The 26,628-nt window shown below is 48.0% G+C and overlaps 1 protein-coding gene across 1 annotated transcript in view; it reads right to left on the bottom strand.

The window, feature by feature from the left end:
- CACNA1B (calcium voltage-gated channel subunit alpha1 B) overlaps positions 1-26,628 on the bottom strand; it is a 302,202-nt gene that overhangs the window by 4,069 nt on the left and 271,505 nt on the right. The window contains exons 41-49 of the mRNA XM_059828688.1: positions 22,147-22,243; positions 12,240-12,348; positions 9,700-9,807; positions 8,360-8,472; positions 7,338-7,465; positions 6,146-6,272; positions 5,488-5,598; positions 874-1,081; positions 497-708 (exon numbers count right to left, since the gene is read on the bottom strand). Of these exons, the coding sequence (XP_059684671.1) occupies positions 497-708; positions 874-1,081; positions 5,488-5,598; positions 6,146-6,272; positions 7,338-7,465; positions 8,360-8,472; positions 9,700-9,807; positions 12,240-12,348; positions 22,147-22,243 (1,213 nt within the window). The remainder of the gene's footprint in view (positions 1-496; positions 709-873; positions 1,082-5,487; positions 5,599-6,145; positions 6,273-7,337; positions 7,466-8,359; positions 8,473-9,699; positions 9,808-12,239; positions 12,349-22,146; positions 22,244-26,628) is intronic.

Genomic DNA, 26,628 nt, shown 5'->3' with positions numbered 1-26,628 from the left:
GCCTATACTGTATTACGTTGGCTTAGACTGCGATAGCAAGGATTTCTTTGGCAACCACCAAATGTTTGCACGGGGCAGCGGTAGTTAAATTAGCACAGCTGGCAGGGGAAGGGTTCAGCTCAGTTGCCCAGGTCCCACGCCATGCTACCAGCCTGCCTGGGCTCAGGTACGCTTTCTCCACCAGCATCAAGAGCTGCCAGTTCTCAGCTCTCCCGGGCTGCTCTGCTGAAACCGTGAGCCAGGGTATCCTTGGCAGCGGGGTCTCTGCGAGATGCCTTGAGTCACTCACTCACTCTGTAGGTGGCTGCTAAGGAGCCATCAAGTGACATTTCCAGTCCCTGTCTTGGATGTGAAGCACTGAACAGGACCTCAAACGCTCTACCTCCTACTGCCCAGCCTTTCCTGCTCGGTCTCCTTTCTTTTAAGCAAAACATGGAAAAGGTGTGCACATCCCTGGAAGACCTTAGGGCTCTTTTCCCACCCTGCATCTCCTCACCTGTCTGTGTGGACCTTGCTCCGGCCCTCCATTGGGTGAGGTGGGCCTGCTCTGATCGGCAGACTTGGGCTGAGAACGGTCCCGGCTGCCGTAGCGGTCGCAGGAGTAGAAGCGCTGCTTTTCGGAGGAGGAGGAAGAGTGCTGCTTCCTCTCTTGGGACCGGCCGCGTTCCTGCTTCTTGTCCTTGGAAGAAGACTCACCAGACTGGGCCACTGAAAGAAGAATGTTTGTTGGGGGTCACCAACACAGGAGGAACTCCCAAGTGTGGGGCAGGCAGGTCCTTCCATGCAGACGGGACCCCAAATCACATCAGATGACCGCTGTGCATCCTGAAGGGAGGAGGATGAGGGACAAATCCTTGTTAGAAAAACACTTACCAGCTTCTCCATCGGCCAGCTGATGGGGAGACCTGTCCAAGGACTTCTGCTTCTTCTCTTTCCGCCGGTGGCAGCGGTGGTGATGGTGGTGATGCCCTTGCTCCGGCGGCATGCGCTCCAAGGAGTATTCATAGAGGTGCATGGCGTGAGGGCGCTGCGGGGTCAGCGTGGAGACGGAGCGCTTCATGGGGCTCGTGTCCGGGATGGGCTGCAAGGCAGATGGAGGGACACGGAGCAGGGTGAGGGCAGGTGCTGCACCGTGCTCAGCTGCTTGGTTCCCAGCATGGGGAGGGTTTTACAGTAAGAGAAAGGGGCAAGGAGGGGAAGGAGAAAAATGCTTAATGGTTAATTGGATATAACTGGAATGGGCAGAAGGACTTGTGGAATGGTAGGTTTAGTGCTAAATTTGAGGCACAAATGTGGTCTCTGTTTGCTGAAATGGGCTTTACTTTTAGCAGAGCGCCAATCCACAGGTACCATGGGCACAGAATGATACGCAGCACTTCACACCAAACACAGCGTCACAGGAGTCAACAGTAGATTAGCAGGGGCATAGGGCAGCACAGTAGCCAAGCATCTCACAAAGATAATTCTCCAAGACTAGTTTCCCCCAAAGCTGCTTCAGGGCCTGTGGTCATCCCGAAGCATCTCCAGGGAGGAAAGCATGAAAGCGTTGCTGGGCATCACATGGAAAGGGAGAAAAATCAGGAATAACAAGTGGGCAAGGTACATGCCAAGCTACCTAGTAGTTAGTTCTATCTCCCTGCAGCTGAAGACAACTCCTGTCAAACACTGAAACCTCTCTTGTCCCACCATTACTCCTTGAAGCCCTGGTGGCCAGGACAAGCAGGATAGCATGTATGTTCTGCAATTCTACCAGGACATCTCCAAAAATGACTACTCGGATTTGCTGTTGCTGTTTTCAAACCATTTGTGGCCAAACATCCGGACACTGAGCGCAGTAACACAGCCTCCCTTGGGCATTGCTGGACCCTGTCCCTGTGCCAGTCGCAGCTCCGGACTCGGCTCCCTTCCCTTTAGGTTCAAAACCTTACAAAGATGCTCTGCAGAAACCAAGACAAGTGGACTGCAGGACAGCTATGCTCACAGCCTTCCCTACTGCCCAATGACCAGGTATAAAGCTCAGAAAACGAGGACAATTCCCGTGTGTCCTTCTCTTTCACTCTGCTGGCCTCCAGCTGGCTCTGTGGCGGAGACAGGGCTTCACCCATCCTCTGGAGGCTTCCCTGGGTCTTCCACTGCATCAAAGCTGCGTGGCAGAGGAAGGACCTCGGAGCGCGGCGGTCCAGCCTGACGGGGAGGGAGCTCAGGGTGTCCTCTGGTCCCTCAGCTCTTACACCTGTTTGAATTCACAATCCAATATGTGCCTCCAATGACAGTTCTCGCAGAACATTTACTTTGTTCACTGTAACCTTTCCAAAGAGCCCTGTATTATTTTTACTGTCCATGATATTTTGTTTGCTTACCCTGAAATTCAAATCTCTGCTGCCCCGTGATATTTACCCAAAGCAAAGCCCGTTGTTTCACAGCTCTGCTCGCTATTTTGAGTGGAAACAACCGCTCACACTCCCAGCGGGCTGTCGCGGGCGGATTACCTTGCGTGAATTATCTTGGGCTGAATTTTTTGTTTGGTGCTCTCTCTCTTGCTAGGCAGCTACCCAAATTTTGGTGCTTCCCACTGGAAGGCAAGGTGGAGTGCTAGAGCTGGAAGGTTTGTCAGAGGCACGAGGCAGACACTGCTGGGGTGGGGGAGCACAGCATAGCCTGCGGCATCGGTGCATCCCCGGGGTCTGCACCAGTTCAGTTAGCAGGGCCATGCTGTGCTGCATTTGTCTCCTCCTGTGGCCCTTGCTGTGTGGGCAAGAAATTATACTGAAGAGCTTCATGTTTACTGAAGCCTCCTTGCTTACTGTTGAGCCTGAAGATGGAGGAAGGCAGAGAGGTCTGTAAATTGCATGGTCTGATGGGCAAAAAAGTGAAAAGTGAAAATACTTCCCACCAAAAACACTCATCCAGATTTCCAAAATCCATATAGGAGCTGCCAGGAAGAAGACAACAGAAATTTCCCAACAAAAATCGGAACTTGGGAAGTTGGTGGATTTAGCAAGGTTAGGTTTACGGTTGGACTTCATGATCTTAAAGGTCTTTTCCAACCTAAATGATTCTGTGATTCTATGAAAAAGCCAGCCAAATCGATAAGAAATGAACACTTCTCTTTGGACTTTGGACCTGATTCTGTGCTTTGGACTTTGGACCTGGTTCTGTGCTTATTCCAGGGACAGAAGTCCCCACTGACACTAACGGGAAGTGGCAAAGCGAAGAACACCCTCTCCGTAAATCCTGACAACGCTCTCGTCACGTTAACGGGGCATGCACAGACTCCCCACAAGCCTCGGGAGACTACACCATAACCCTTCAGAGAGTTACTAATTGCTTCTTCATTACCAAACCGATTGTTTTCACTTCCTAAATTCCTGTGCAACAAGGCATACAAAAACAAATAAATAAGCTGAACAAACAAACAAACAAACAAAAAGTCCCTGCTATCACAGCGTGCGGCGTGCAATTGTGGACCGAGGGAACTGCAGCAAAGTGGAAAGAGATAGCGGCTGCGTCGGTGCAGCATTGGACTCCAAATGAGAAGGGAAAAAAGTAAAGGGTTAAGGAAGGTTAATTATTTCTCAACATGAATTTAATAGGATACAACTTAGTGCAAACTACATACTGCTAGGTAACTCCCAGGTGACCGTGCTTTGCTCCTCTGCAAACATTTCGGACAAGATGAGAGACATTATTTGAAGCAGCCCCACAGTACAGCCATTGTCAGACATCACGGCAGATGTGCAGCAGACACGATGACGACAAGAGAGGAGAGGTGATGGGGGAGGAGGACCGCAAAGAGGGAGGGAGGAGGTGAGGTTGAAAGCATAGGAAGATTTTTTTTTTAAAAAAAGTGGAACATAAAAAGACAGAGGAATGACAGGCAAACAGAAAGGGAGACATCCAGAAACAGAAAGCATTGCAAATTAGAGTTATAAAGAACTCAAAGTTAGGGGGAGCAGAAGCAGCATGTGAGAGGGAGGGTGGAGAGCATGGAGGGGGAAGACACACACAGAAAGTACATCAGTTATTCAGCTGAAGCTACAACCACCAAAACATTGTGTTATTAAATGAGGTTAGATCCGCTCAGACATTACTGGAGTGATTCGTTAACGAGATTAGACAGCTTTCACGTGGGGCAGCTGTGCCCTGGGGAACACGTACCATGCTTCTGCGAGGGACACCCACTTCTGCAAACATCTGACTGCAATGGAGAGGAGTTTCCCAAGGAAAGGCCCGTGCTGCCGGCATTGCTGCTGCCAGCTGCCATTGCCTTGGAAGGGAAGATGCTACTTGTGGTCTAGAATAAAGGACAACTTTGTTCTGGGAAGGGGGATGGGCGGGAGTATAGGTTTGCTTTGGGGTCTGTTTCTTTTATTAAGCATGTTGAGTAGTGTTCCTGATAACGCAGAGAATCCCAGCTCTCATACAAAGACTGCAGTTTCTGAAGTCAGCTGGGAAATTTGCTAGCCGATGAAGTGTAGCTTGTGCCAGCCTGAGCACGTTAGAAAAAGATTATATCTGTTGGAGCTATTGCTGTGTATGCAATACACAGGCTTTTAGTTTTAGGGTGCAGCATACCTATCATGTTCTGTTTCCCATGGAGAGCAATGGGAACAGCCCACAACCACAGGCTGCTCGCTCCCGACTGTATGAATCAGGCCCTTTGAACGAGAGAGACACGACTATGAGTGGTAAGATGTACTGACACACAGGAGGCAGGACGGTGGCTGGAGAGCGTCCGGGACAACAAGCTAGCAATGAACATGTGAAATGCCCAAAAATGATCTGTGAAAGCCATGACATCCTACACACTAAGTAGCGTCCACAAGTTGCTGTAAAAGTCGACTCTAATGCTGAGATTTCTTTACAAGAACTTAAACAAGGGAAATCCTCAATGACATTTTACTGGCCAAAGTCACGATACAGTATATGCTAAATACTATGGGAAGACGAAAAAAACCAGGGAGGCCGCTTAGTGTCTCAACGCAGCCTTCCAGGCACAGGCTCCCTGATATTTTCTGTACCTCCTACATTCATCAAAGAGAATCACAGCACATGTCCAGCTTTTTTTATGGCTAGGGCACAGGAGCATGCCTTGACTGTCTGTCTGGAGAGATGGCACAAAACTGTCAATGGCAAAATTATGCCTTCCAGGAATACAGGCTGGCAAACAGCATTGTCCCTGGCTAATCAGAATAGACACTCTTGGGTAGGTATTCATTAGTTAGCTGATGTCCCCAGACAGAGTGATTTCTTTGGGTTGCTTTTTTGCTGCAACCAGGGAGGAGTAAAACTGGGGAGAGTGCTGTGTCTACACATGAATACCTGCCATCCAAGCACAAAGGCTGGTTACCTGTCTCCAGGTTCAGCCAAAATCTTTTAAAACAAATATTCACAAGCAACTTTCAACAACATGGCAAGCAGAGAGAAGATACTGAGTTCTTGACCCATTCTCAGTTGCCCACCACCAGTAAAGCCTCCCTCGCTCACCTGAGTTTCAGCGGCCAGGCGTGGCATGGAAGCTGCCCGCCCCTGGCTCTCCAGGCCTGGTTGGTGCTCTCCATTGGCAAGTGTGGGGCTGATTTCCCTCATTTCTACCACCTGATAAAAATCAATAAACAGTTTCAGTAGCACAAACATGAACATCAGCTTTGAAGCCATCATCTGAGCAGGCTTCTGCCAAGTTTGATTTAATTGTGAAGAGAAGCTGGGACGGAAAAGAGAGTAAATTAAGAGCTGTGGAGTGCCCAGGTTAGTCTACCTACAGCGTTGTTCTTCAACAAGGACAAGAGTGAGCCAAGCTCTTCCACCAGCCATGGCAATGAGCCCCAGCTCTGACCTGTGAGACCTCTCCTCTGAGTTTGTACACTAATCACAATGGGATTGGGACAATGGGACAACTAGGAAGAGATAACCCTAAGTAACCTATTTCAGCAGACACATAATTCCAGGAAAAGTGTGTCCACATGTACAGCTATCAGACCGTAGAAGATATCAGATTTGTTTTTCTTCATAACATTCAAGCAAACTTTGGGTTGTAAGAGAGAACAGTGCTTGTCTCAAGGGACAGACAGCTCTCAGGAAAGTGTCTAGCCTGATATCTGTTAACATCTACTGCATTTCACCCTGTCTTCACCTGTTTGCTCACCCGTTCAATGGGAATTTCTTCTGAGTGGCCTCGTTCAAAAGCTGGTGTCCTGGTTTCATAAAACACATCCTGGGTGCGTTGGGTCCCCCAAGAACTGGACTCTTTGATCCCACCCTCTGGGGCTGGCCTGTCAGAAGGTAAAGAGGGAAAAAAGATGAACTCTCTTGCAAAGAGATTTTGCTGACCTTATTGTGATGAAGGTAAACCACTCAGATACCCTTTGAGGTTTCACTTGTGAAACTAATTACAGGATAGGCACATATGCCAGTGAAGCTATCATGTCCCCTGGGTTTTGCCAGGGCCACTTTCTATATAGCCTGAAGATCCCATGAGCAGCAAGGAAACCAAACGAGTCAACACATTTTTTTTTTAATAACTGAGGAAATCAACTTCTGCAGCTTAAGTTCTGATGAAGAATGAAGAATTTTGGAGTTCAGGCAAATTATGTGTGCAAGATCAGTTAGAGAAATAGCCCTAAATGACATTGGTCAAACAGATCTGTGGCCATGCTAAAGTACATTCACTGAACATGCAGTGGTACAGGTGGCCCTGGGTTTCACTGTTGAGTCTGATGCTGGTTTCCCCATCAGGGTTATTCAGGACATTTAAACCTCAGATGCCTATCATTAAAAATCCATAGTGCTTGTGACCCAGAAGCAAGTCACCTGAAAAAGAGCAGGAAATGGAGAATTGATTAGGGATCACTGTTACTATACCTGTTTGGTAAGCTCCCTGTGGAGGTATTATTTTGCCCAAAGAAAAAGAGCCAGATTCTGTCCTGGAAAGTCTCAAGAAGCTCTTGTTGTTACCAAGTGCCATGAGCTTGAAGGACTTCTTTGTTCCCAAGGACCTTTTGACTCCCGAGAACTCACGGCAGTGGTGGTTGGTGTTTGGTTGTTTTGCAATGATCCCATTAAGAAAACATGCAGCTCTGGAGAACCCAACACTACCATCACATGGGTAACTGCATCTGAGGCATCAGTGAGAAGCAGAGCCACAGGGAGGCATTTGGGTAGCCAGCGGTGGGAAATTGTCCTAGCCATGGCACGAAGGGGCTGCTGGTCTCGGTGTCACCACCTGTGCTGCCCCACCTGCAGAGCAACTGAACCAGCAGCCGTTGGGGCTGATGCGTATGCCCAGCGTGCCCCCTCTCTGCATTACAGCTTTGGTGGGGAGGTCACAGGATACTCACAATGCGCCCCCGTTGTTGAGGGAGGCTGAGCTTTTCTGGCGAAGGAACGCCTTTGCGTTGCTGAATGCTGCGGGCTGGGTTTGCTCCAAAGTGGCCTTCAGGGGGTGGAAGAGCGACACCGGTCCGGGCTGCGAAGCACAAGGAAAGGTTGTCAGAGACAGAGCTGCGTATGGAGAAGACAGATTGCAGTACGTTTTCTAGTTAATAAAATGTCCACTTTGTCACCCTGAAAGATCAGCCCGGCAGAAAGCCCACCCCAACCTTCCCGTAGCTGTAAGAGGCTCTGAAGGACACTTGCTGCTCTCAGCTTTGCACAAGCCAAAGTTGTGCTGCACTCCCCCTTCCCTCTAACAAAGTATTTCCCCCGTCACCAGAGCGCAGCAGGGATTTCATATGCTGACGTGGCCGAACAGGCTGTGCAATTCAGGTGGCCCGTTGTGACACTGGGTCTCCTCTAGCCTCCCATCTGTGAGACAGAAGGACAGGCCATGTTGGAGATGAGTTGATCATCCCAAAATCAAGTAGGTCTTTGTCATAGGAAAATCTTTGGGGTTTCAATCCCATGCCAGTTGCGTGGAAATATTTTCAAGAAATTGTAAAAATCTTCACATCTGTTAGAGCCAAAATGATTTTGAATAATTCCCATTTTCAAAAGGAGCTTAAACATTTTAGAGTTGAACTATCATCAGCTTTCAGTAATTCTTTGGTGTCCCAAAGAAACCTTTCAGTGTTCCCACTTCTGAAAATAGGACTTAGACTGCCAAGCCACTTGACATTTTTTGGAAAAGATCTTTCCAGACCTACAGGTAACTGCACGAATTTTTTATTTTATTTTATTTTTTGAGAAAGAGAGACTTTCAGGAGAGGTTTCCATTTTTGAGACAGCATTTTCAAATCCTGCCTGGAGAAGCATCCAGACTTCCTGGATAAAATGTCCCAGTGACTCTTGTGGGAGCTGCCCATCTCTGGAGAAAAGACTGCCCAAGAGGGAGGAACAAGAAGAACACCTTTTGGCAGAATACCTGGCACAGGCCTCCGGGAGGCTGGTGGACTTGGTCCCTGCTGTTCTTATTCTGCTTGTAGAAGTCAAATATCATCAGCGCTGCGTAGACCTTCCCCACAGTCATCTCATCAGCTGCCAGGTGAAACACAGCAGAAACATCCAGATGAGGAATAGGAAAGGATCAGGAGAAGAGAATAAGTCAAAGGGCACAAGAAATAACAACAAATGGGTGTGAAAAACAAGGAGAAAGAGGAGGTGACATTAGAACAATGAGGCAAAACAGACACAGAAAAGGGGGGAAAAGAAAAATGAGCAAGAAAAGTTTACAACAGACTTCTTCAGATCTTTGCCTGTTGCTGCCTTTCACATCTGAGGAGGATGGCCCCTGTCTCTAGTTCTCTGTGGCAAACATTCACAGAAACCATGTAGAAGAAAACCAGACAGGAAAATCCATGGCATTGCCGACAGAAGAATTGCTAAATTAATACCAGATCTACAGCCAGCTTTTTATCAACAAAGAAGCAGTATTCCTATTTCTTAGAATTTCAGTCAACTGGGGCATAATGGGGTAATATACTTTTAAAGAGTATTTCATTTTTCCAGATGTCTTTTTTCACCCTCACAGCTATGCTATCAGCCCGTCCCTGCACGGCAACCAAGCACTTACTGTAGAGTAAAGAGTTAAAGCAGCAGATATATAGGCATCAAGAGAGGAGGGGAGGAAAAGACTTAAGCAGTCACTACCCACTGATTTGCAGCTCCTCAGCTCCCTCATTTTTCTTAATTAACAATGCCTTTATTGCTCTGCACTGTTTCCCATTAATCAGGAATCCAGAGCCCTTGTCTTGGCCAATCAAGGTAACGTCAAACTTTCCATTTTCTCAGCACATTTGCCCAGGACATCATCACGTAACACAAAGGCCTTTAGCCCCAAAACACCTCACTTCTGATTCTGTAAGTTCTCAGCAAACTTTAATTTTCTTCTCCTGGTTTTCTGGAGCCCAGATGGTAGAAATTGCTCTCCTGTCCTCTAAGGCACAGGCTGGAGGCAGACAAAGCTATGAAAAAGCTGTGGAAGAGGCCACACAGGGCATTGGTGGTTGTTTTACCTCTAAGTACTGCAAATCTGCTGTAGCATCATGAAATACATGCCTAGATGTGACCTTAGCTTCCCTACTCCTGTTGAACCCTGCAGAGGGGATACCTGGAAGCTGACCTGCACTTGGTTTCTTTGCTGCGTCCTCTAGATGACTGTGCACTTAGATGGGGCTAGGGACAGAGCAAGCAAGGAGGGAGAAACCTACTCTGGGCTTCTTAGGTGGCTGGGATGGGTTGGGTGCTTGCTGGTGAACCACTTACGTTTGTGAGGAGGCACCAGCAAATCCAGAGTCTTCTGGGACAGATTGGGCCAAACCAGTGAGATCTCCTTTCTCAACTCAGCATCACACTGGTGCTGTTTAACACCCCCTGCAGAAAGGGAGGGGAGAGAAAGAGGCACACGAAGAAGAGTGAAAATCCTTGTCCTTTCAGCGCATACCACTATTTGCACAGCAAGCACAGGAGAAGGCATTTCCCCCACTCCCATTTCTTGAGAACACCAAGCCGGCACCAGCTGCAGCAGATGTTGCAAAGGGAACCGGTGACCTCCTCCGTGACAAAAGTGTGTGAACTCAGCAGGAACATCATCACTTCAACCTGCTGATCCTCTGCTGTTACTTGGGGCTTAAACTCAAGCTCAGATTTATTCTACCCAACTGCAGGTGCCTGCTCATTTGGGGTGCTGGGTGGTGTCAGCAGAAAGCGGCAGCACCTCCCAGGTGGGATGCAAAGGACCTCGTCTGAGGTGCTGGACTATGAGCAACGTCATGATTGATTATAAATCCTCTCCACCAACAACTCTTCCTGAAGTTTTTGGCAATGAGACGTAAGCATGCTGTTCCAAATCAGCAGCATCAAACAGCAGCTACATCACAAGGTAAAACAGAAAGCCGAACACAGCGGCATTATTCAAATGGCCAAAGTGAGTCTCAATACACAAGTGGAAAGTGATTAATGTATATGTAAGCCAACAGGCCAGCTCCCAAGTGAATGCACCACACAGTAGGTAATTAAGTAGTTCATCTGAATGACAGAGATTATTTTTCTAAGAGAAAAGTAATGGGAGGAGACTCTGGGTACTCTGCTACGTGGTGGTTTGAACTTCCGCACAGAAACTCATTAGGGAGGGTTTATTAAGGGCCTGTTAGTCCCACTAAAGACTCAATTAAATGTAGCACATGAAACCTATTCAAACAAAGCACATAACAACAAAACAGGTCAAAACCTCACAACCCACAGCAGATATAAACCTTAGAAAGAATCCAGTGCTATCAGCTGAGCTCTCTTCTCTGGTTCCCTTCCAGTGTGCAGCCAAAGAAAAGGGTGGGGGAAGCCTTCTTCAGTTGAAAAAGGCTGTTTGAATTACCATTGCTAGTAACTAGAAGCCTAGAATAATACAAACTCTCAGTGTCCTTATCTAGAGGTTATTACTAAAATCAGGCACTGGCCCCTAAAATCCCAGGCAGTCCTAAATGCATCCTTAGAAATGAATGTCTGATACTAGGTGTCACTCCCTAGGGGAGTCCCAGTGGCCTCAAAATTGTGTCTTCTTCCAGCAGTGTCTACTCAAAGCATCAAAGACAAAGTTTAAGCAACATATGAGGGAGGTAATTCACAGAATCACAGAATCACTGGTTGGAAAAGACCTATAAGATCATCAAGTCCAACCATCAACCCAATACCGCCATGCCCACTAAACCATGTCCCGCCGTGCCATGTCTACACATTTTTTGAACACCTCCAGAGATGGTGACTCCACCACCTCCCTGGGCAGCCTGTTCCAATGCTTCACCACTCTCTCTCAGCAAAGAAATTTTTCCTAATATCCAACCTAAACCTCCCCTGGCGCAACTTGAGGCCGTTTCCTCTTGTCCTATCACTTGTCACTTGGGAGAAGAGACCAACACCCACCTCACCACAACCCCCTTTCAGGGAGTTGTAGAGAGCCATAAGGTCTCCCCTCAGCCTCCTCTTCTCCAGGCTGAACAACCCCAGCTCCCTCAGCTGCTCCTCATCAGACTTGTGCTCCAGACCCCTCACCAGTTTCCTCGCCCTTCTCTGGACATGCTCCAGCAACTCAGTTAATACAGAGAGGTTGAACAGCTGGCCTAAAACCGCTTAGGAAAAGCACAACATCCTAACCCCGCCCTGCCCTTTGCTTGTAAGAGCACTGTTGCCTCCTGTTAGCTTTTAAATTAGGTATAAAAGTGCTTTGGCCAGTCATGCCTTGATTCTGACCCCAGCCATCCTGATTAAATAGTGTAACGACCCAGAGGAAAGGCCAATGCTTTTTGTTACATTGCAATGTTTAATTGGGAAGTCAAGTAAATGCCTGATTAAACACTTAAATAATTTAATTTTATCTTAAGGCGGAACGCAGTTCACGGCAGTTGGAGCCCCTGCTTCGCTGCCAGCAGACAGCAATCGGAGAGGAGGGGCTGTTTTTCTCTCATGCTGGGATAGTTAAGAGGTGTGGAAACTCTCATTTCTGTTATACAGCAACGAGCACACGCACAGTGCTTCTCCTCTGAGAGCTCCCAACTGGAATGGCCAAAGCTCTCCATGTCTCATTGGCAGGGATGCCAGGATGCGGCCACCCCAAAGGCAGAGCAACGCTCAGGACCCCTCTCTGTATCCTGTCCCTGAGGCTCCTTCTCGGGCACTGGCAGATGGCAGATGGGCAATAGGAAAATAGAATTTCCACCTGGATCAGGTTTTCGGTGGTTTTGGGAGGACACCAAGCCAACAGACAAGCTGGGGTTTGAGCCCACGCCTGCTGGCAGACATCCCCTCCCTCTCACCTGAGGCAAGTTTGATTTCTAGGGCAGTGCGGATCAAGGCCATCAGCGTGGACGTGAAGTGGACGGTTAAATCTTCAGGCGAGATCGGCATGTTCATCCGCACCAGGCGCTGGAGAGAGAAATGCAGTGGCTGTGAGCGGGGGTCAGGATTCCTCCCCCTGCCACCCCTTCCCTCCCCCTCTTCGAGCCCTTAGAAATAGCCACACAAATGCGCGTTAACCTTTTGTGCACTGAGTTAAAACACATCTTCTCTGTATCGATGTCAGCTCCTTTTCAGGAGCGGGTCTGAGCTGTAACGGTGGCTTTAGTGATGTAAACCATTGATGTGCCAGCATTTGTACTGCAATCCTACAAAGAGAGTTCTTCCAAAAGAAGCCAGTTTGAATGCCCTCATCCCATTTCACAGCCTGGTGTCCTGCTCCTGACAGTCTCCAGCTATGTTCCTACCTGCAGCCTCCAGACGTGTGGCTGGTACCCGTCACCCCTGCCAGTGGAAAAAAACCCTCTCAGCTGAGAGGCACAGCTCTCCCTGCCAAAGCAGCATGCTCAGAAGATATAAACCATGAAGCCACCTCCACCATCCTTTCCTACACCAGCTACCTTCACCTATATTCTGGTTCTACAACAGGAGCAATAGCAACAAATAGGACCTGGCACTGTTGAATGAAGTAAGATGATGGAGGATTTGCATCCACCATCCGAGGATGCAGCTCCATCCAGAAAGTGACTGTGCCTCTTCCAGCTGTGCGGGTGGCCTTGCCAGTGAGCAGGATGTGAGGAAGGCACTTTTGGTGACAATGACAACTGGAGGCGTGAGTGCTTTGTACAGGGCCTGTGCAGTCTCCGGAGTGGTCCCGTGATGACGCATTTCATACACAGCCTGAAGCACACTGGGAAATAAGGCTGGTGAGCCCTGCAGTGTGGCTCAAGTACTCTGGGGGGAGTTTGGGTCTGGCTGCTAATAGGTAAAGGAGTGCAATATCCTTTCCATTGCAGACACTTGGGTTCCGTCTCTTACCTCTTTTCTCTGTGGGCATCCCGGGACCTCTGAATGTCTTCTCCTTTCCCACCAGTCAATGAGCTACACAGCTCCATCGAGACCTTACCCATAGGGGAAGAGGCTGGATTAACATGAGCAGGACTATAATTTCCCCCAATTATGTTCTTCCAGTCCAAACATGGAGTAGTCCCTCAGGATCAGTATCTTCCAAGATCTTCAGACCTGGTAGCAACTCCTTCCCCATCACCAGCCAGGGTGACCTCTGATAGGGCAAATTCATCGTTCTTGTAAGCAATGAAGTACTTGAGATTGCTTTGGAAAGCTGTGGCTCCCATAACACTGCTGGCAGCAGAGCACGTAAATGCAGACGGGGGGAAGCACTCTCCAAGCCTTGCTGATAACCTTAGCAATGCATTTAAAGGATGGATTTCTTCTCCTTCGGCAACCTAATGATTTCCCAGCTCCTCAGCTTTCACAAGCTGTTTAGAAACTTCCTCGGCCAGAGCCATATCAGATAAGCCTCTGCGTTTCCGTTCTCCAGGGGTACGTGCAACCCGAGGAAGTTGCTGGGCGTTAATCTGTCTGAGCAGAGCCTCGCAGCAGCCTGTAAAACCAAGTGTTAGCTTGCCCTGGGCCCCTTGCTCAGGAGGGAATTTCATCCACATCTGAAAGCTGCTTAGGCTGTTACTTTGATCCCTATCGCTGTACAGAAACCTTCTCTTTGTTTAACAACAGCCCGACGTGCCGCTAAAGAAATCTAAGCGCAGTCAGCAGTGGGCTGCAGGCTCACCAAGGCAGTAAACTGCTGCGGCGGAGAGCGCACAGAAGGGGCCATATCCCACTTTGGCTCTGTACACTATCACACTACGCAGTGTCAAGGGCTGTGAATGTTTTTCAGAGATGCAGCTTTGCTGGTGCAATCCTCACTTCAGATGCAACTGCAGTGGCTCAGAGGTGCCTCGTACAACCCCACTCACTGTTCTCGCTGGCTCGGGAGCAGCTGTGGGGTAGAAGCACTGCTGCTTATGGGCAGTTTTTTGCTGGTGAAGGGAAACATGGTGCAGCCGAGAGCAGGGACCTGCCTGGAGTCTCATGCGAGGCGAGAAGCAGAGTGGGGCAGAGCGCTGGGTGTGAGCCCTGACTCCTACTCCTACGCTCTACCCAAAACCAAGCCAAGACTGGCGAGTGAAGAAGTGGTCACCCTTTCCATCACTGGGTTAGCCTCCCTGCTTAGAGAAATCTCTGACACGCAATTTCCCAGAGGTATGAACTGAGCTGCCTTAGGCATTTTGGTGCCCTGAGAGAGGACAGACTCCAGTCCTGGTACCTTCTGCCAGCCAAGGAGAAAATGTCCCCCGCCCCTGCCCCGGGGGGACGTGTGCTGCTGGTGCTGACAGGGGTGGATGGAGGGCATAGGGCACTGGTCCAGTGCAAACAGTCTGCTTCTGAAGTGAGCTGACATTCAGAGGAGCCGAGACCTCCTTATTTATCTTATTACACGTCTTTGGATCTCATTGCATGCTGCAGGGACAAGAGACTCGTGTAACAACCTACCCTGTCTCGTGAAGTCTGAGATTACAATGGTTTGTCTCAAAAAGCTTTCTTAAAGCATGCCCAGAGGTTATCTTCCATGTCTGACAAGCCTCAGAGATAGGGAAATCAAAGCCAAGACTCTCCTCCCTTTATAATTCAATGATAGTATCAAATGCTGGCAACGCCACAGCAATTTTTTCTGTTCACTTGTGTCAAATGAAACAGGATTTTAATTCAGACTTCTGCCCTCAGCACACAAAAAGTTACAAAATTATTATATCGACGTGAACCCACAGTTACCACTTACAGAGTCCCACTGAATCCCAGTTCAGTGGGAGGGAGAGTTAAGGGATGGAGAGAGAAAGAAGATGCATGGAAGTGAAGAACAAGCAGATGAGAAATAATTCCTCCCAGGAGAGCTCTATCCTCACAAAAACTAGCAGCGAAAAACATTTTGGGACCAGTATGTCCCAGGTCCCCCCAGCTGACTTTCTAGGACAATTTCCCAAAGGGAATAGATGCAGAACACAGGCCACATCACAGCTATACGCAGCAATGCTGTATGAAGGTCTTTCCTCCCAAATTTTAATCCGGGACAAAGGATTTAGAGGGAGATTTTCCAAGGGAATGCACACTTGCAGAAAGGTTGGCTGAGCAAAACTCACTTGCACGTGCTGAGTAGGAGTGCTGCAAAGAGCCACCTGGAACAGTCTCAACCCAGAACACATCCCTTCCCTCCTCTGCTCTGCACTGCCTGGTCTACAGCATTTTTTCCATCTCAAGATGCAAACTGGTCAAACAGGTCAACCCGGACACCTTTAGGTCATTGGCAATTTCCGATCTGATAAACCATCAGCCAAAAGAGAGTGTGGTGGTTGTGCAGGTCCTCCTGCATGTCGCAGCCCCTAGCTGGGGACCGCCGGCTCTAGCAGTCACGTCAGCAGAGGGGAGGTTTGGTCTGGCTTGGGTGGGATGTCTCCCTCTCTGCTCTCTGTCGGGGTGGCAAACTGGGATGCATCTCCCTGTCCTCCCCTGGGGCAGGTTGTTGGCAGCCAGTTGAGGAGCACTTGCTTTGCAAGGTAGGTTGCAAGGCAGGGCAAAGCAGCTGCCCATTTCTTAGCCAAAAAAGCCATTAAATCAACAGAAGTGCCTTACAACCTGCTGCAGCTAAGCCCAACAAGTTTTGGCTACAAGCCCCCCCAGATCCTTCTCGACATCAGTGGAAACTGCTTTCTTGGAAGCACGGAATGAGAAAATATGTTGCTCAAATGGATATACCACATTTCTGGGAGAGCTCCTGCTGAAGATGAAGCAGTTAGGAGAAAGGAATTGATTCATCTTTGATTCAAAATAACTTTGCTACCACACCATGTGGGGGAGGCAGGGGAGAAGGCATTGTGGTGAGACATGCTCACACCATGTCCCCGCACCGCCGTTGACACCCAGAGGAGCCAAGGAATCAGCCAGATATCGGTACAGCCACCCCAGAGGAGAGACTTGGCACCCAAACTTCCCCGCACATCGTCTGCTGCTTTTTCCTAGCCCCAGAAATGCAACTAAAAGACTGAAACTGCAAACAGAAAGAAATCTTCATTTCCCCCCCACCAATATTATAAAACAACCTTAACGTAAAAGTGTTTCCTTCCAACACGTGCAGAGCAAGAAATTTCAATCCTTTCAAAGCTACTTTCTAATTTTACCTATATTTTAAGTCATTTACATTTCTGTAGGACCCATTTAAAAGGAACTGGAATCCAACTGAAATTGGTAACATTTCTCGAAGCCAAACATTCTGATTGACCCAAAATTGCTCTTTGAAAAATTAAATCAAGAACTTTTGATTTTCATCCCTAACCAGGATAGCAGAGAAAAATCTCAGTATTTTTCATACAGCATGGGCAACAACATGGTTAAAAAAACCTGAACCAGTTGTTTAGCCTGTACACAGTTTAAAGTAAAATTAACATCTCCCCACACTTTTGCTGTTTCTTCTGGCTGAAGTTGCACTTCAAGGCTGTGCCCTACCAATTCCTTGTGCTTTGGAATACGATGCAAAAATCTGATTTAAAAAAAAAAAATCTGATTTGGATAATTTTCCATCTTTCTAGGCCCCAGAAGGAAAACATACAAGCCTGCTGATGCAGATGGCAGGGGACCCGATGCTTCCCCACACTAGTAAAAAGCTTGCATCACTTGGGGTGCCCTGGGAATTGCCAGCCACAAATGGGGGGCGTTCAGGTGAATTAATAACTGGGGAGCAGGGAAAAAAGGTAAATATCGCTCCCAGACCTGGCAGGAAAGGGCTTCCCTACTCCCCGTGCTGCTCCTCTTCCTCCCCTCGTCTCCAATTTCCTCCAAGAGCATTTGAGGAAAAGCAGCCGGCAGCAGATGGAGTCCCCGCTCCTATTTCCCAACTGCGCTTGGGGAACCCTCCTCCAGCCCTTGAGTTTAATTAGGCGGTTTTGGAGGCATCCCCCTCCCGAGCCAGAGAGGGCGAGGGGAGCTCGTTAATGTTTCTGCAGGAAAAGGCCCCAGAGGCAGAAGCTGCAATACTATCTCTAGAGTCTCCTAATTAACTCTGTGCAGATAACGAGGTAGTAACCGATTACAGCCGGGGTTAGGGAGGCAATGCTTTTTGCTCTGGTTACTTGTGTGGTCAGGAGGGGTGCAGACACCCCTCCGCTTCTGGTAGTGATTTAATTGCAAATAAACAAAGACATCACTAATGAGAAACCAAACCTTTGTGTCAAGCAGAAGTGACAGAATTTATGCCCTTTCAGCATTTGGTTTCTGCAGATCTTCTGCTTAGAAACTTCTTGGACAATGTCTGAATAGGCAGGGAACATGTTAGAGAAATGGGGGAAAATTCATCCCGGTGTCAAAAGCCAGGATAAAAGGTCTCTTGCTAGCTCCCAGCCTGACCCAGAAAGTGAGCACCGAACAGAAATATCTGCACTGTAAATTTTATTCACCGACACATTTGTCCAAACATTAGCAGGAAGAGGAGCACACTGGGCTATGAATGCCAGGAAAACTAGCTGGCACCCTGACGGATTTCAATTATTGAGCGCCCCATCAGCAGCTCCCACGCCACCTCTGGGACAAGAACTGCTTTGGGAATAATCCCCAAATGGGAATAAATTCGGGACAATGGAGCGCTGCTTGTGGGGAACGAGGCTGAGTTTGGTGAATAAATTATTTGCTATGAATAATTCACCCTGACCTACTTGTGATTATTCTACTCTCATTTAACTCTTCTGTTTGTGTCAGAGAGCCTGGCCATGGCCTTCCTCTCTCCCACGGCCAACAGAGGAGCCAGGTCTGTGCCCCGAAACATGGGCTCTGTCTCTGGCACACAACTGGACCTGTTGCACGGAGTGGTCATCCTGCCTTCAGTAGGTGCAGTCTTGCTCCTTGTCCAGCAAAAGCGATGCATAACGCTAGCCCTGTGCAGAAGAGGTAGCAAGGCCGGGTAGCTAGCAAATGGACTGTTCAAACTCTTGTTTAGCCTTCAGGGACCTAATCCAGACTTTAAAATCCACGTGGCAGTGGCGGGCAAGTTGAGGTGCAGCCCTGGTGCAGATGGGGAGCCAGCCCAGCCCCAAGATCACCCCCCATCACATATCCAGAGGTCCTAGCCATGTCAGGAGGTGATAAAGGGAGAGCCAGAGCCCTCCTAACCCCTGCAATAAATCACCTTTGAAATAGGGTGCGCAAAGCCATACCTGACAGCACCAACAGAACCATAAAATAAAGTCAAGAGCCACCTCCGGCTGCCAGCATCGCCCTGCAGACTCCATGCGAAGCTTCGCCTAGAGCTGGGCTCGGACAGAGGTGGAGATGTGCCCGCTGGCGATGCTGTCTTCTCCTGTCCCCGCAGAGGGAGGTAAAAAGATGACTCTGAAGAGCAGTGGGGAAAGGCTTGGCTTATTGCCTCTCCTAGCACCACACCGTTCCTAAGAATCACACCCTCAGGCTCTCAAAAAAATGCTCCTTCAATCCCGCTTTTGCAGATATCCGCAAGATACCTTGATGGCACTGTAGTGCCAGAGAGATTCAGCAGCACCATGGGCATTTCCTTCTCCCGTTTTCTCTAAAGATGCACGCAAAGCTCTGTGGTGCAGAGGAAGGACTGACCCCAAGTGACGGCAAAGCTGGCTGCCGCTCCGCCCGTGTTGCTACTACTGAATGCCATATAAAAACCCAGGACCCTTTGCTACAGACAAGCTGAGTCTGTCTAAGAGGCCTCAAAGTCTCAATATATGACTGTAAATGGAGTGAAAAAACCACCATCCTCCTCATCTGACAATAGACAAGCAATCAAATCCCAAGACACCAGAGTGAAGTCAAAGTGGTTTTCTTCCCTCTTTTCATCTGACTGGATAGAAGAGATTTTAAAATTCACTTCCTTCACCCTTTTCTCACCCCTCCAGTGCGGGATAGAGCTCTCCTGGTGCCCGAGCAGCGCGGCCGGAGGACCCCACGCATGCACCTCCGGGCAAGCAGCAAGCCACGCGCACGAAATCGCAGAGGCTGGTCACGCCAACCAAGGAGAACAGTTGAGAAAGGGAAACCAGAAAACAGCAGAAAGGAAGGACAGCAGCTGAGGAGGCTGCAAAGAGGGAAAAATCCAAACAAAATGACAGTGTGCACGTACAGAGAAGGCAACACAGACGAAGACGGGGGGGAAAACACACAAAATCTTTGCAGAGAGGACTGGGAAAAATATATATGGAAAGAAAAAGGGTGGAAATGTGGGGCAAAAGAGCTTTTGCCAGACAGAACAGGAAGGTTTTTAAAAAATCATTTGGTTCAGAGGGAGAGAGCAAAACCAGCTCAGAGACAAAGCCCTGGCTGCTGTCGGCACTGACTGAGCTACGGCTGCAGGACAAGGGGGTCGTCATCCCTCTGCACGCTGGTTCCGTGTGGAGGTGTGTGTGGCTGGGTGGGCTGCACCGCCCTCCCCACGTCTCCCTTCAACTGTGGGAGGACAGCAAGAGTGACACCGGGGGGGGGGGGGCGCCGCCGGCAGGTGTGGGGCAGGGGGCCGCTGCGACCCACACGCAGCCATCGTCTGGGGGAAGATGCTCAGCACCAATCTGTCTCCGTGGACATGCTGTTGCTAGCACTGCACGTGGAAGTGGAGGAGAGAGGGAGTGAAAACCGGTACTGCCTCCCCGTGAGGTTCAGTTCTATCAGCAGCCATCGCTGGCAGTGGGGGTCAGCCTAGGCTGCAGCCTTATACCATGGGAAAAATTCAGATCTGGTCTTAAGACCTTATTTCTGTAGTTCTGGGCTCTTTGATAACGTGCAAAATTAATCTTATCACGTCCAAGCTCAGAGAAATCTGATTTTCAGTCTAGATATGAGCTGTTTGACTTGAACCCATCACTGCTTATGGCTTGGTCATACACAGATACCTTTTAGAGGTTTCTTAGTAGATGGGTAAAAATTAAAAATGTCTTTAAAAAAATCAGGAGTCTGTATTTTAAAAAGAAACCATTCATATCTACCCACATTCTGTGGATTTGTTCTGTAAGGACAGACAAATTAAACGAGATACCAGCTAACTCACCAGGAACAGACAGACTGGGGAAGGCACATCTGCAGTGCCTCTGCCTGCGGAAAGTCTGCTGCAACACTTGAGAGCAATCACACAGAGATGCCACACTATGAAAATCAGCCAAAAGGCTTGCTTAAAATGCCTATTTTAACACATGATCTTTTTACCCCCTTTTATTTTTTCCTTTTTTAACTGTACAAGATATGGGGGGGAAGCGGGGGGGGAAGGGAGAGCTTTATGCTTCTGGTACACATGTGATGAGAGAGCAGATCTGTTTGCCCAGCTGCAAACACCTACTGCCGGGCTTTCAGCAGGACACAGCTCCGTTTTAAGTCAATGCAAACCTCACAGATGCTAAAAGGAGACACTGATTACTTTAAAATCATTGGGTTTCTGTGTATAATTGGTACCTCTATAAAGATGTTTATCTATCTACTCATCTATCCGAAATAGCTGAGACCTGGGAGCTGGCGTTTTGCCCTAGCTGGGTTTCTCAAGCTTGGTTACAGTATGGTGGGTACGAATTGCTTGTAATAGAGATGCTCTTTTAAAGCAGCTACAAAAGTGGCCAGAAACAAATCAAGAGGAGTACAGAAAAGATATCTAACTGTCTGACTTTAAGGTTATGTTTAATTTTCTTTTTATTTTAAATCCTAACACACCGAGGAAGGATCTTGTAGGAAGCCATATCTGAACAAGTTCTTGCTGCTAAGCGCCCTACATAAAGGCAGGGCGACGTTAGGGTTTAGCTTGAGTCTCTTTACAAAATCTTGCTTTCATATGGCCTCAGTGAAAAAACGAGCACTAGTGGAGGGGCTGTTGTGATCTGGAGCCACTGCACCAAGCATGGTGGGGTGCAGTAATAAGGCTTGGTGGTGGCTGAAATGATGTCAACAGCAAAAAAACCCTGTTGAGTTTGATGGGTGCTCAATTACACCAATGTTTAAATGCTTACAACAAACCTCTTCCTCCAAAACTGTGAGGTTCAATGTTAAAAGCTTCCAAGGAATTGCCCCTGCAAATGCAAATTTCCAAGCACCATGAGAGCTGCTGGGAGAGCAGTCTGGCTTTAACTGGCGGGGTCTGGGTCTGCTCCATAATTTCGGCTCTGTGTCTATCTGAGTTTCCACTGCGTTCACCCAGGCAGTGTCTGAAAGGCAGCAGCTAGCAGCCTTTTGGATATAATGCATTTTTTTCGTTCAATTAAAAAGTTTTTCCAGAATAAACAATAAGTTTGAGTGATTTCTTCATCTTACTGTCTTAAATGTTTTCTGTTAAAATAATTTCTTTCATGAGGGTATTTAAGGAGCCCTTCTGGTGTTGCCTCTGTTTAATAACTTGCTAACTCCTACAGCACTGCCTACTCTAACTACTCCAATCTAATTAAGAGGGGGGGGAAAAACAACACACTACTGAAGGGCTAGTGAGAACGGACGGTCAAAGAGCTGTAGGAAGATAAATGGGGGTCATATTGGCAGGCTAATTTGCTCATTAGCACCCTCCCTCCCCAAATTAGCCTAAATGGAAGCAGAATGAGAGAGAGAGATAGAAACACTGATAGAGATAGTGGAGACATACTTAGAAAGACAAACTGATGTGCCATAGTTTCAAAGACCAAAAAAAGGTTACGAAAAAAAACAAAACCAAAAAAAAAAAGCAGACGATCCAAAACCCGGTCTGCTTGGAAAGCAGAGAAAGCACCAGAAAAGTCCAGGAGAACAACACTAATGCCACAGAAAACCGTCACCCACTTCAGCCGCGGCACAAAAAGCTGGTTGTTTGGCAGGAGTTTCTAGGGGGGGTTGGTCTACCTTATAGGCAACGCGAGCAGGGCATTTCTTTCCAAGGCCTAGAGGTGGGGACATGTGTCTCAGCATCTCATACATGTCTGTGTAACTGATGCGCCCGCTTGGAGTCAAAGGGAGGGAGGCAAAAGCAAGAGGACACAGAAATCAAACCAGACCGGGTTGGGGGGGGCAGAAAGGAAGGGGATGGGGAAAAGGCAACACAACGGAGCAAATGAAAAGGAGGAGAGAGAAGGGAAAGCAAACAAGAAAACAGAGATCCGGTTAATCAGATTTCTCAGGAAAACAAAACCAAAATAAAGAGGTGGGTAAATAGAAAGGTTTCTCCGCTTCCGTTGCTGTTTCAACGCCCAACGTCTCCTCCTCGCTGCAGGGACGTCCCGTGGCCAGAGCTGCGCCTCGGCACGCGGGTCCCTGCGGGGAATGATTGATGTCTCTGCTCAGGGTGGAGAAGGTGTGGGGAGGGCTGGGGTTTGGCTGGCTCTTTGCAGGGGTGGAGGGATGCTTCCCCTTCTCACCCCCCCAAACCAGTCAAATCAAGAGGCTGTATTCACCATGCCGGGGAGAGCTGGTAGGCAGAGTTATGGGACAGGGAGAGGTAGGGCTTGGAGAAAATATTCAGCTTTCCTTCAGTGAATAAAGAGTTTGGTTTTCAGGTTAGCCTGTGGGCTACGAGAGAAGCAAAAAGCCAGTCCTGGGGTGTTTGCTCAGGGGACAGACTGGGACTGCTCCAACTCCAAGCCAAGGGTGCAACTCTACAAAACCTCAGCCAGCCTGAATTTCTCCTCCAGCCTGCATTCAGGTTTGACAAAACCAGAGTCCAGCACTCCATCTGCAGGAAGGTGGTGGAGAGGGGACCTCTTTCTCCCTTATGTTTGATGGGGCCCCTCTTTCATCAAGCCAATGTCAACTGGTTGTCTCCACCGCCGAGGGCAACTGGCTGTCCTGCGTGTTAGAGGGAACTGGGAATTACAGAGATTTGGGGAAAGGCCCTTAGACCAGCCCATTATTGATGGCATCTACCTTCAGCGCATGTTGGTAGTAAACAAAATCCTGCCCTGAAAAGCAAGGGATGCAGAAACAGTGAGGAATTCTCCTGCTTCGCCTTTTTCTGACTACTGAAACTGGGAGCATGACTATGACAATCTCATTTTGTTTTCCCAGCGAGCTGCCTGCTTATTATATTGTGCAAATCTATGCTGCCAGTCATCTGATGAGACCTAAGTATATTGCAGTACGTTATTAATTAATGTTTAACCCCTGGAAAAGCAGGACAGTATTATCATCTCCGCTATACTAGGAGGGAAATCAAGACCTAAGCACCCAGATGAAACCCCCTTTCTCAAGCAGGACAGCTACAGAAGCAGGCACCCGCACACCAGCCCGCTGCCCTGACATGGGTCTCAATTCCTATGTGAAGCATTGATACAGGAGGGGGTGGAAGAGAGAACTTACCAAGCCAAAAACATCTATTCCTGTCCTTGGTAACTGATGCAGTTAAAATACCACCCAGGTTTTCTAGCCCAGAGCTAATTTAAAGGCTGCTGAGAGACACAAATTGTAATTACAGCCAACGGCTTCCCCCTGGCTTCTCTCTTCTGCCCCTGTTCCCCGGCTGGAGGTACAGGGTCTCATGCCTTCTCTGCAATGCTTGTTAACTCTTAATCCCCAACCAGGTGTGGAAAACACCTAGGCTGCAGTGAAAGAGAAAAGCAAGCTCCATGCTGGCTGCTTCCACTTCTCTCTCCTTCATCTTCTGCTCTCCATGCACTGGCTGCAAGAAAATCCCTGCCTGTAACTGGGACCCCAGTGTCATCCCGTGCCGATTTATTGGCAAGATCTGTCCTTAAGTCCCCACCTCAGCTCCCAAGCACAGTATACTTTTCCTGTGCCATGAGGCAGGAGGTTTCACTGGAAGTCCATCATAGCTTACGATCTCAGAGACGTAATTTTGCTCCCAAGGCGATCTCTGGCTCTTGCACTATGAAAAGCTCATCCCTTCATCTCTCCCCAGCCTAGGTAACCATCCCACTCTGCCACCCAGTTAACCAGTGCCCTGATCAAATGTCTTTTCAGCTCAGGAAAGGGAAGAGTTCAAACACTGGTCATTCAACCAGAGCGACAATGCTATGAAGACCAAACAAAATGGACTTGCTACTCCCTAGAAATCTTGGGAAGACATTTCTCTCCAGTGTGTATCTATAGAGAGAAAGTGCTCAGATTCTGTGCTGCTTTTCCCCAACACTTCCCACCTAGGCCTGGCAGGATGGAAGCTGGAGGGTTCACTGTCTCATAAAGCTGCCTGTCTCCAGCCAGCTGGGGTGTGGGAGTAGACGGGGAAGAGATGCATCGAGGAAAAAGGAGGCAGTCAGTCAATCATTCCTTTTTTCAGGCAAGGGGTTAGTTACGTTACAGTTTCTTTTCTGTACTGTTTGCATTTGCACTGGGGGCGGGGAGGGGGGTTTAAAAAGAAACAAAACCAGAACTGAAAATGCTGGAGGGAGTCTCTGAAGTTCCAAACCTTGTATGCCACCCTATGAGGGCACTTCTTTCCTAAGCCCAGGGGTGGAGCAATTACACGTAACAAATTGTACATATCCTTATAATGAATCCGGCAACTGGAAAGAAAACATCAGATGTTACGACAGCAAAAACCAACAGGAATCAGTTTTTCCCCAGGCAAGCAGGAGAAGTTGGAAGGGCAAAACACGCTGAAAAGCAAGGTTAGTCTGACAGCAACGGGGCTTGCAATGAAGGAGGCACTTTAACAGACACAGAGAGAGAGAGAGAACTTCCAACTGCTCAACAAAATCTATAACCTTGGATTTTCTTCTGTGAAACCTTCAGTGCCATGTGCAAGGCTTTCCAACCATTGCACTTGGTTACCTTTATCACTAACGTTTTAATTCCCTGTGCCTGAGCATCTGCCTACAGATGGCCCCTACCCACCACCCATGTGCTGCAGCAGCCTGACAAAACCAGAGCCTGCAGCACACAAACAGCCTATTTAATGGATTATTACTGGGATTCAAATTATCTGGCTCAAAAGAGCTTGGGAGCCTTTACCTTCCACTGTTACCACTTACGTAACCCCAGCAGGGTTGTACTCTGCCTCGTGGGCAATAAGCAATTTGCTGGAAGTCCAGAAACTGCCATCTCGAGAGCCGTCTTGGCCATTGGCACTGGGAAAATCCAGCCTTCATCACCAGGAGGTGAAATCGGACGCCTTGAAGTAGCTTTATGGTCAGTCTCATTAACTCCCAGCAATATTTTCAGCTAATTTAATAGCAGGATTAGATTTCTTAATCTTTTGTAAGTAACCAAATCATGTACAAAAAGAGCCTTACTGAACATCAAAAAGACTTCTAAAGAAAAATGAGATTATTTGGCTTCACTATGTTTATTTTGGTACGTTATATAAAGAAAGCTGGAATATCTCCTTCAATATTACTGCTCTTTTGGATATGAAAAATTAAGGTCTGTTCAAAACCTTGACAATCGACTCAAAACTATTAATTCAGAAACAGATCAAATGGAACAGTGCAAGTCCTGGCTGCAGGCCTAATCGTGGTTATAAAAAGTATATTGGTTTAATTGAGTCAAGAAACTTACCGAAATTTTAGAATGGTTTTATAAAATCAGCATGTAGAAAATATATATGAGCAGTTCCCTGAGCTCTCTAAGAGTCCATGGAAGGCTTGAAAACCAGCAGATGTATTGCATTGGAAGATCACGGCAGCAAATTATAACAAACAGGGATTCTTTCCCAGGTTGTTTAAATCTATTTGAGTTTTGTTTATTTTCATCAGCATCCCTTTACCTCAGATAGCTAAGAAAAAGCTCTCCCTTGGGAGCACCTTCACCTCCTCCTGACCGCTGAAGGTGCTGCCAGTAGCACCTCCCTCGGCCCTTGGGAGCAACTAATGGGAATGGGATGGCAAGACCAACATTTCCAGCATCTCTATTAGGCATGCACTGGGAAGGTGGGTATAAGAGTGACAAAGCGCTCACTTTATATGTATTTTGAACAAATAAAAGCTCATAGAAATCCAATTTTCTTTTCTTTCCCAGTTCATCCTTAAATTCAGTGTTTTCACTCCTTCCCTGATTAATTCCAGCCCTGGACCAAACTACTGTGTGCGCCCCATTTCTCTCGCTCTCTCTTTTTCTGTGAGCCCGCGGCTTCTGCCCCCCTAAATCCAAGTTTCCCCATACTTACCTCTACTGAGCATGACATGCATCTAGAACAACAGCTGCTAGCTGCTTTTTTTACTTCCTTTTGAATGTTTTTCCCCAGAAAAGTTTACAGAAAGTTGGATTTTGTAACAAAAACAAAGGTGATACTGGAAATAGGTATGTAAATACACACACATTAAGCCTATGTTTAAAATATTATCTATATGACAAAAGTATAACAATACTTGTACTTGTTACCCATGCAGCATCTTTCATCGAGGGTCTCAAGCTACGGAAAGTGGACAAACACTG

Source organism: Gavia stellata, chromosome 24 (genome assembly GCF_030936135.1).
Source record: "Gavia stellata isolate bGavSte3 chromosome 24, bGavSte3.hap2, whole genome shotgun sequence".
Lineage (NCBI taxonomy): Eukaryota > Metazoa > Chordata > Aves > Gaviiformes > Gaviidae > Gavia > Gavia stellata.
The sequence above is the reverse complement of the archived record's forward strand: the minus strand, read 5'-3'. Positions and strand labels throughout refer to the sequence as shown.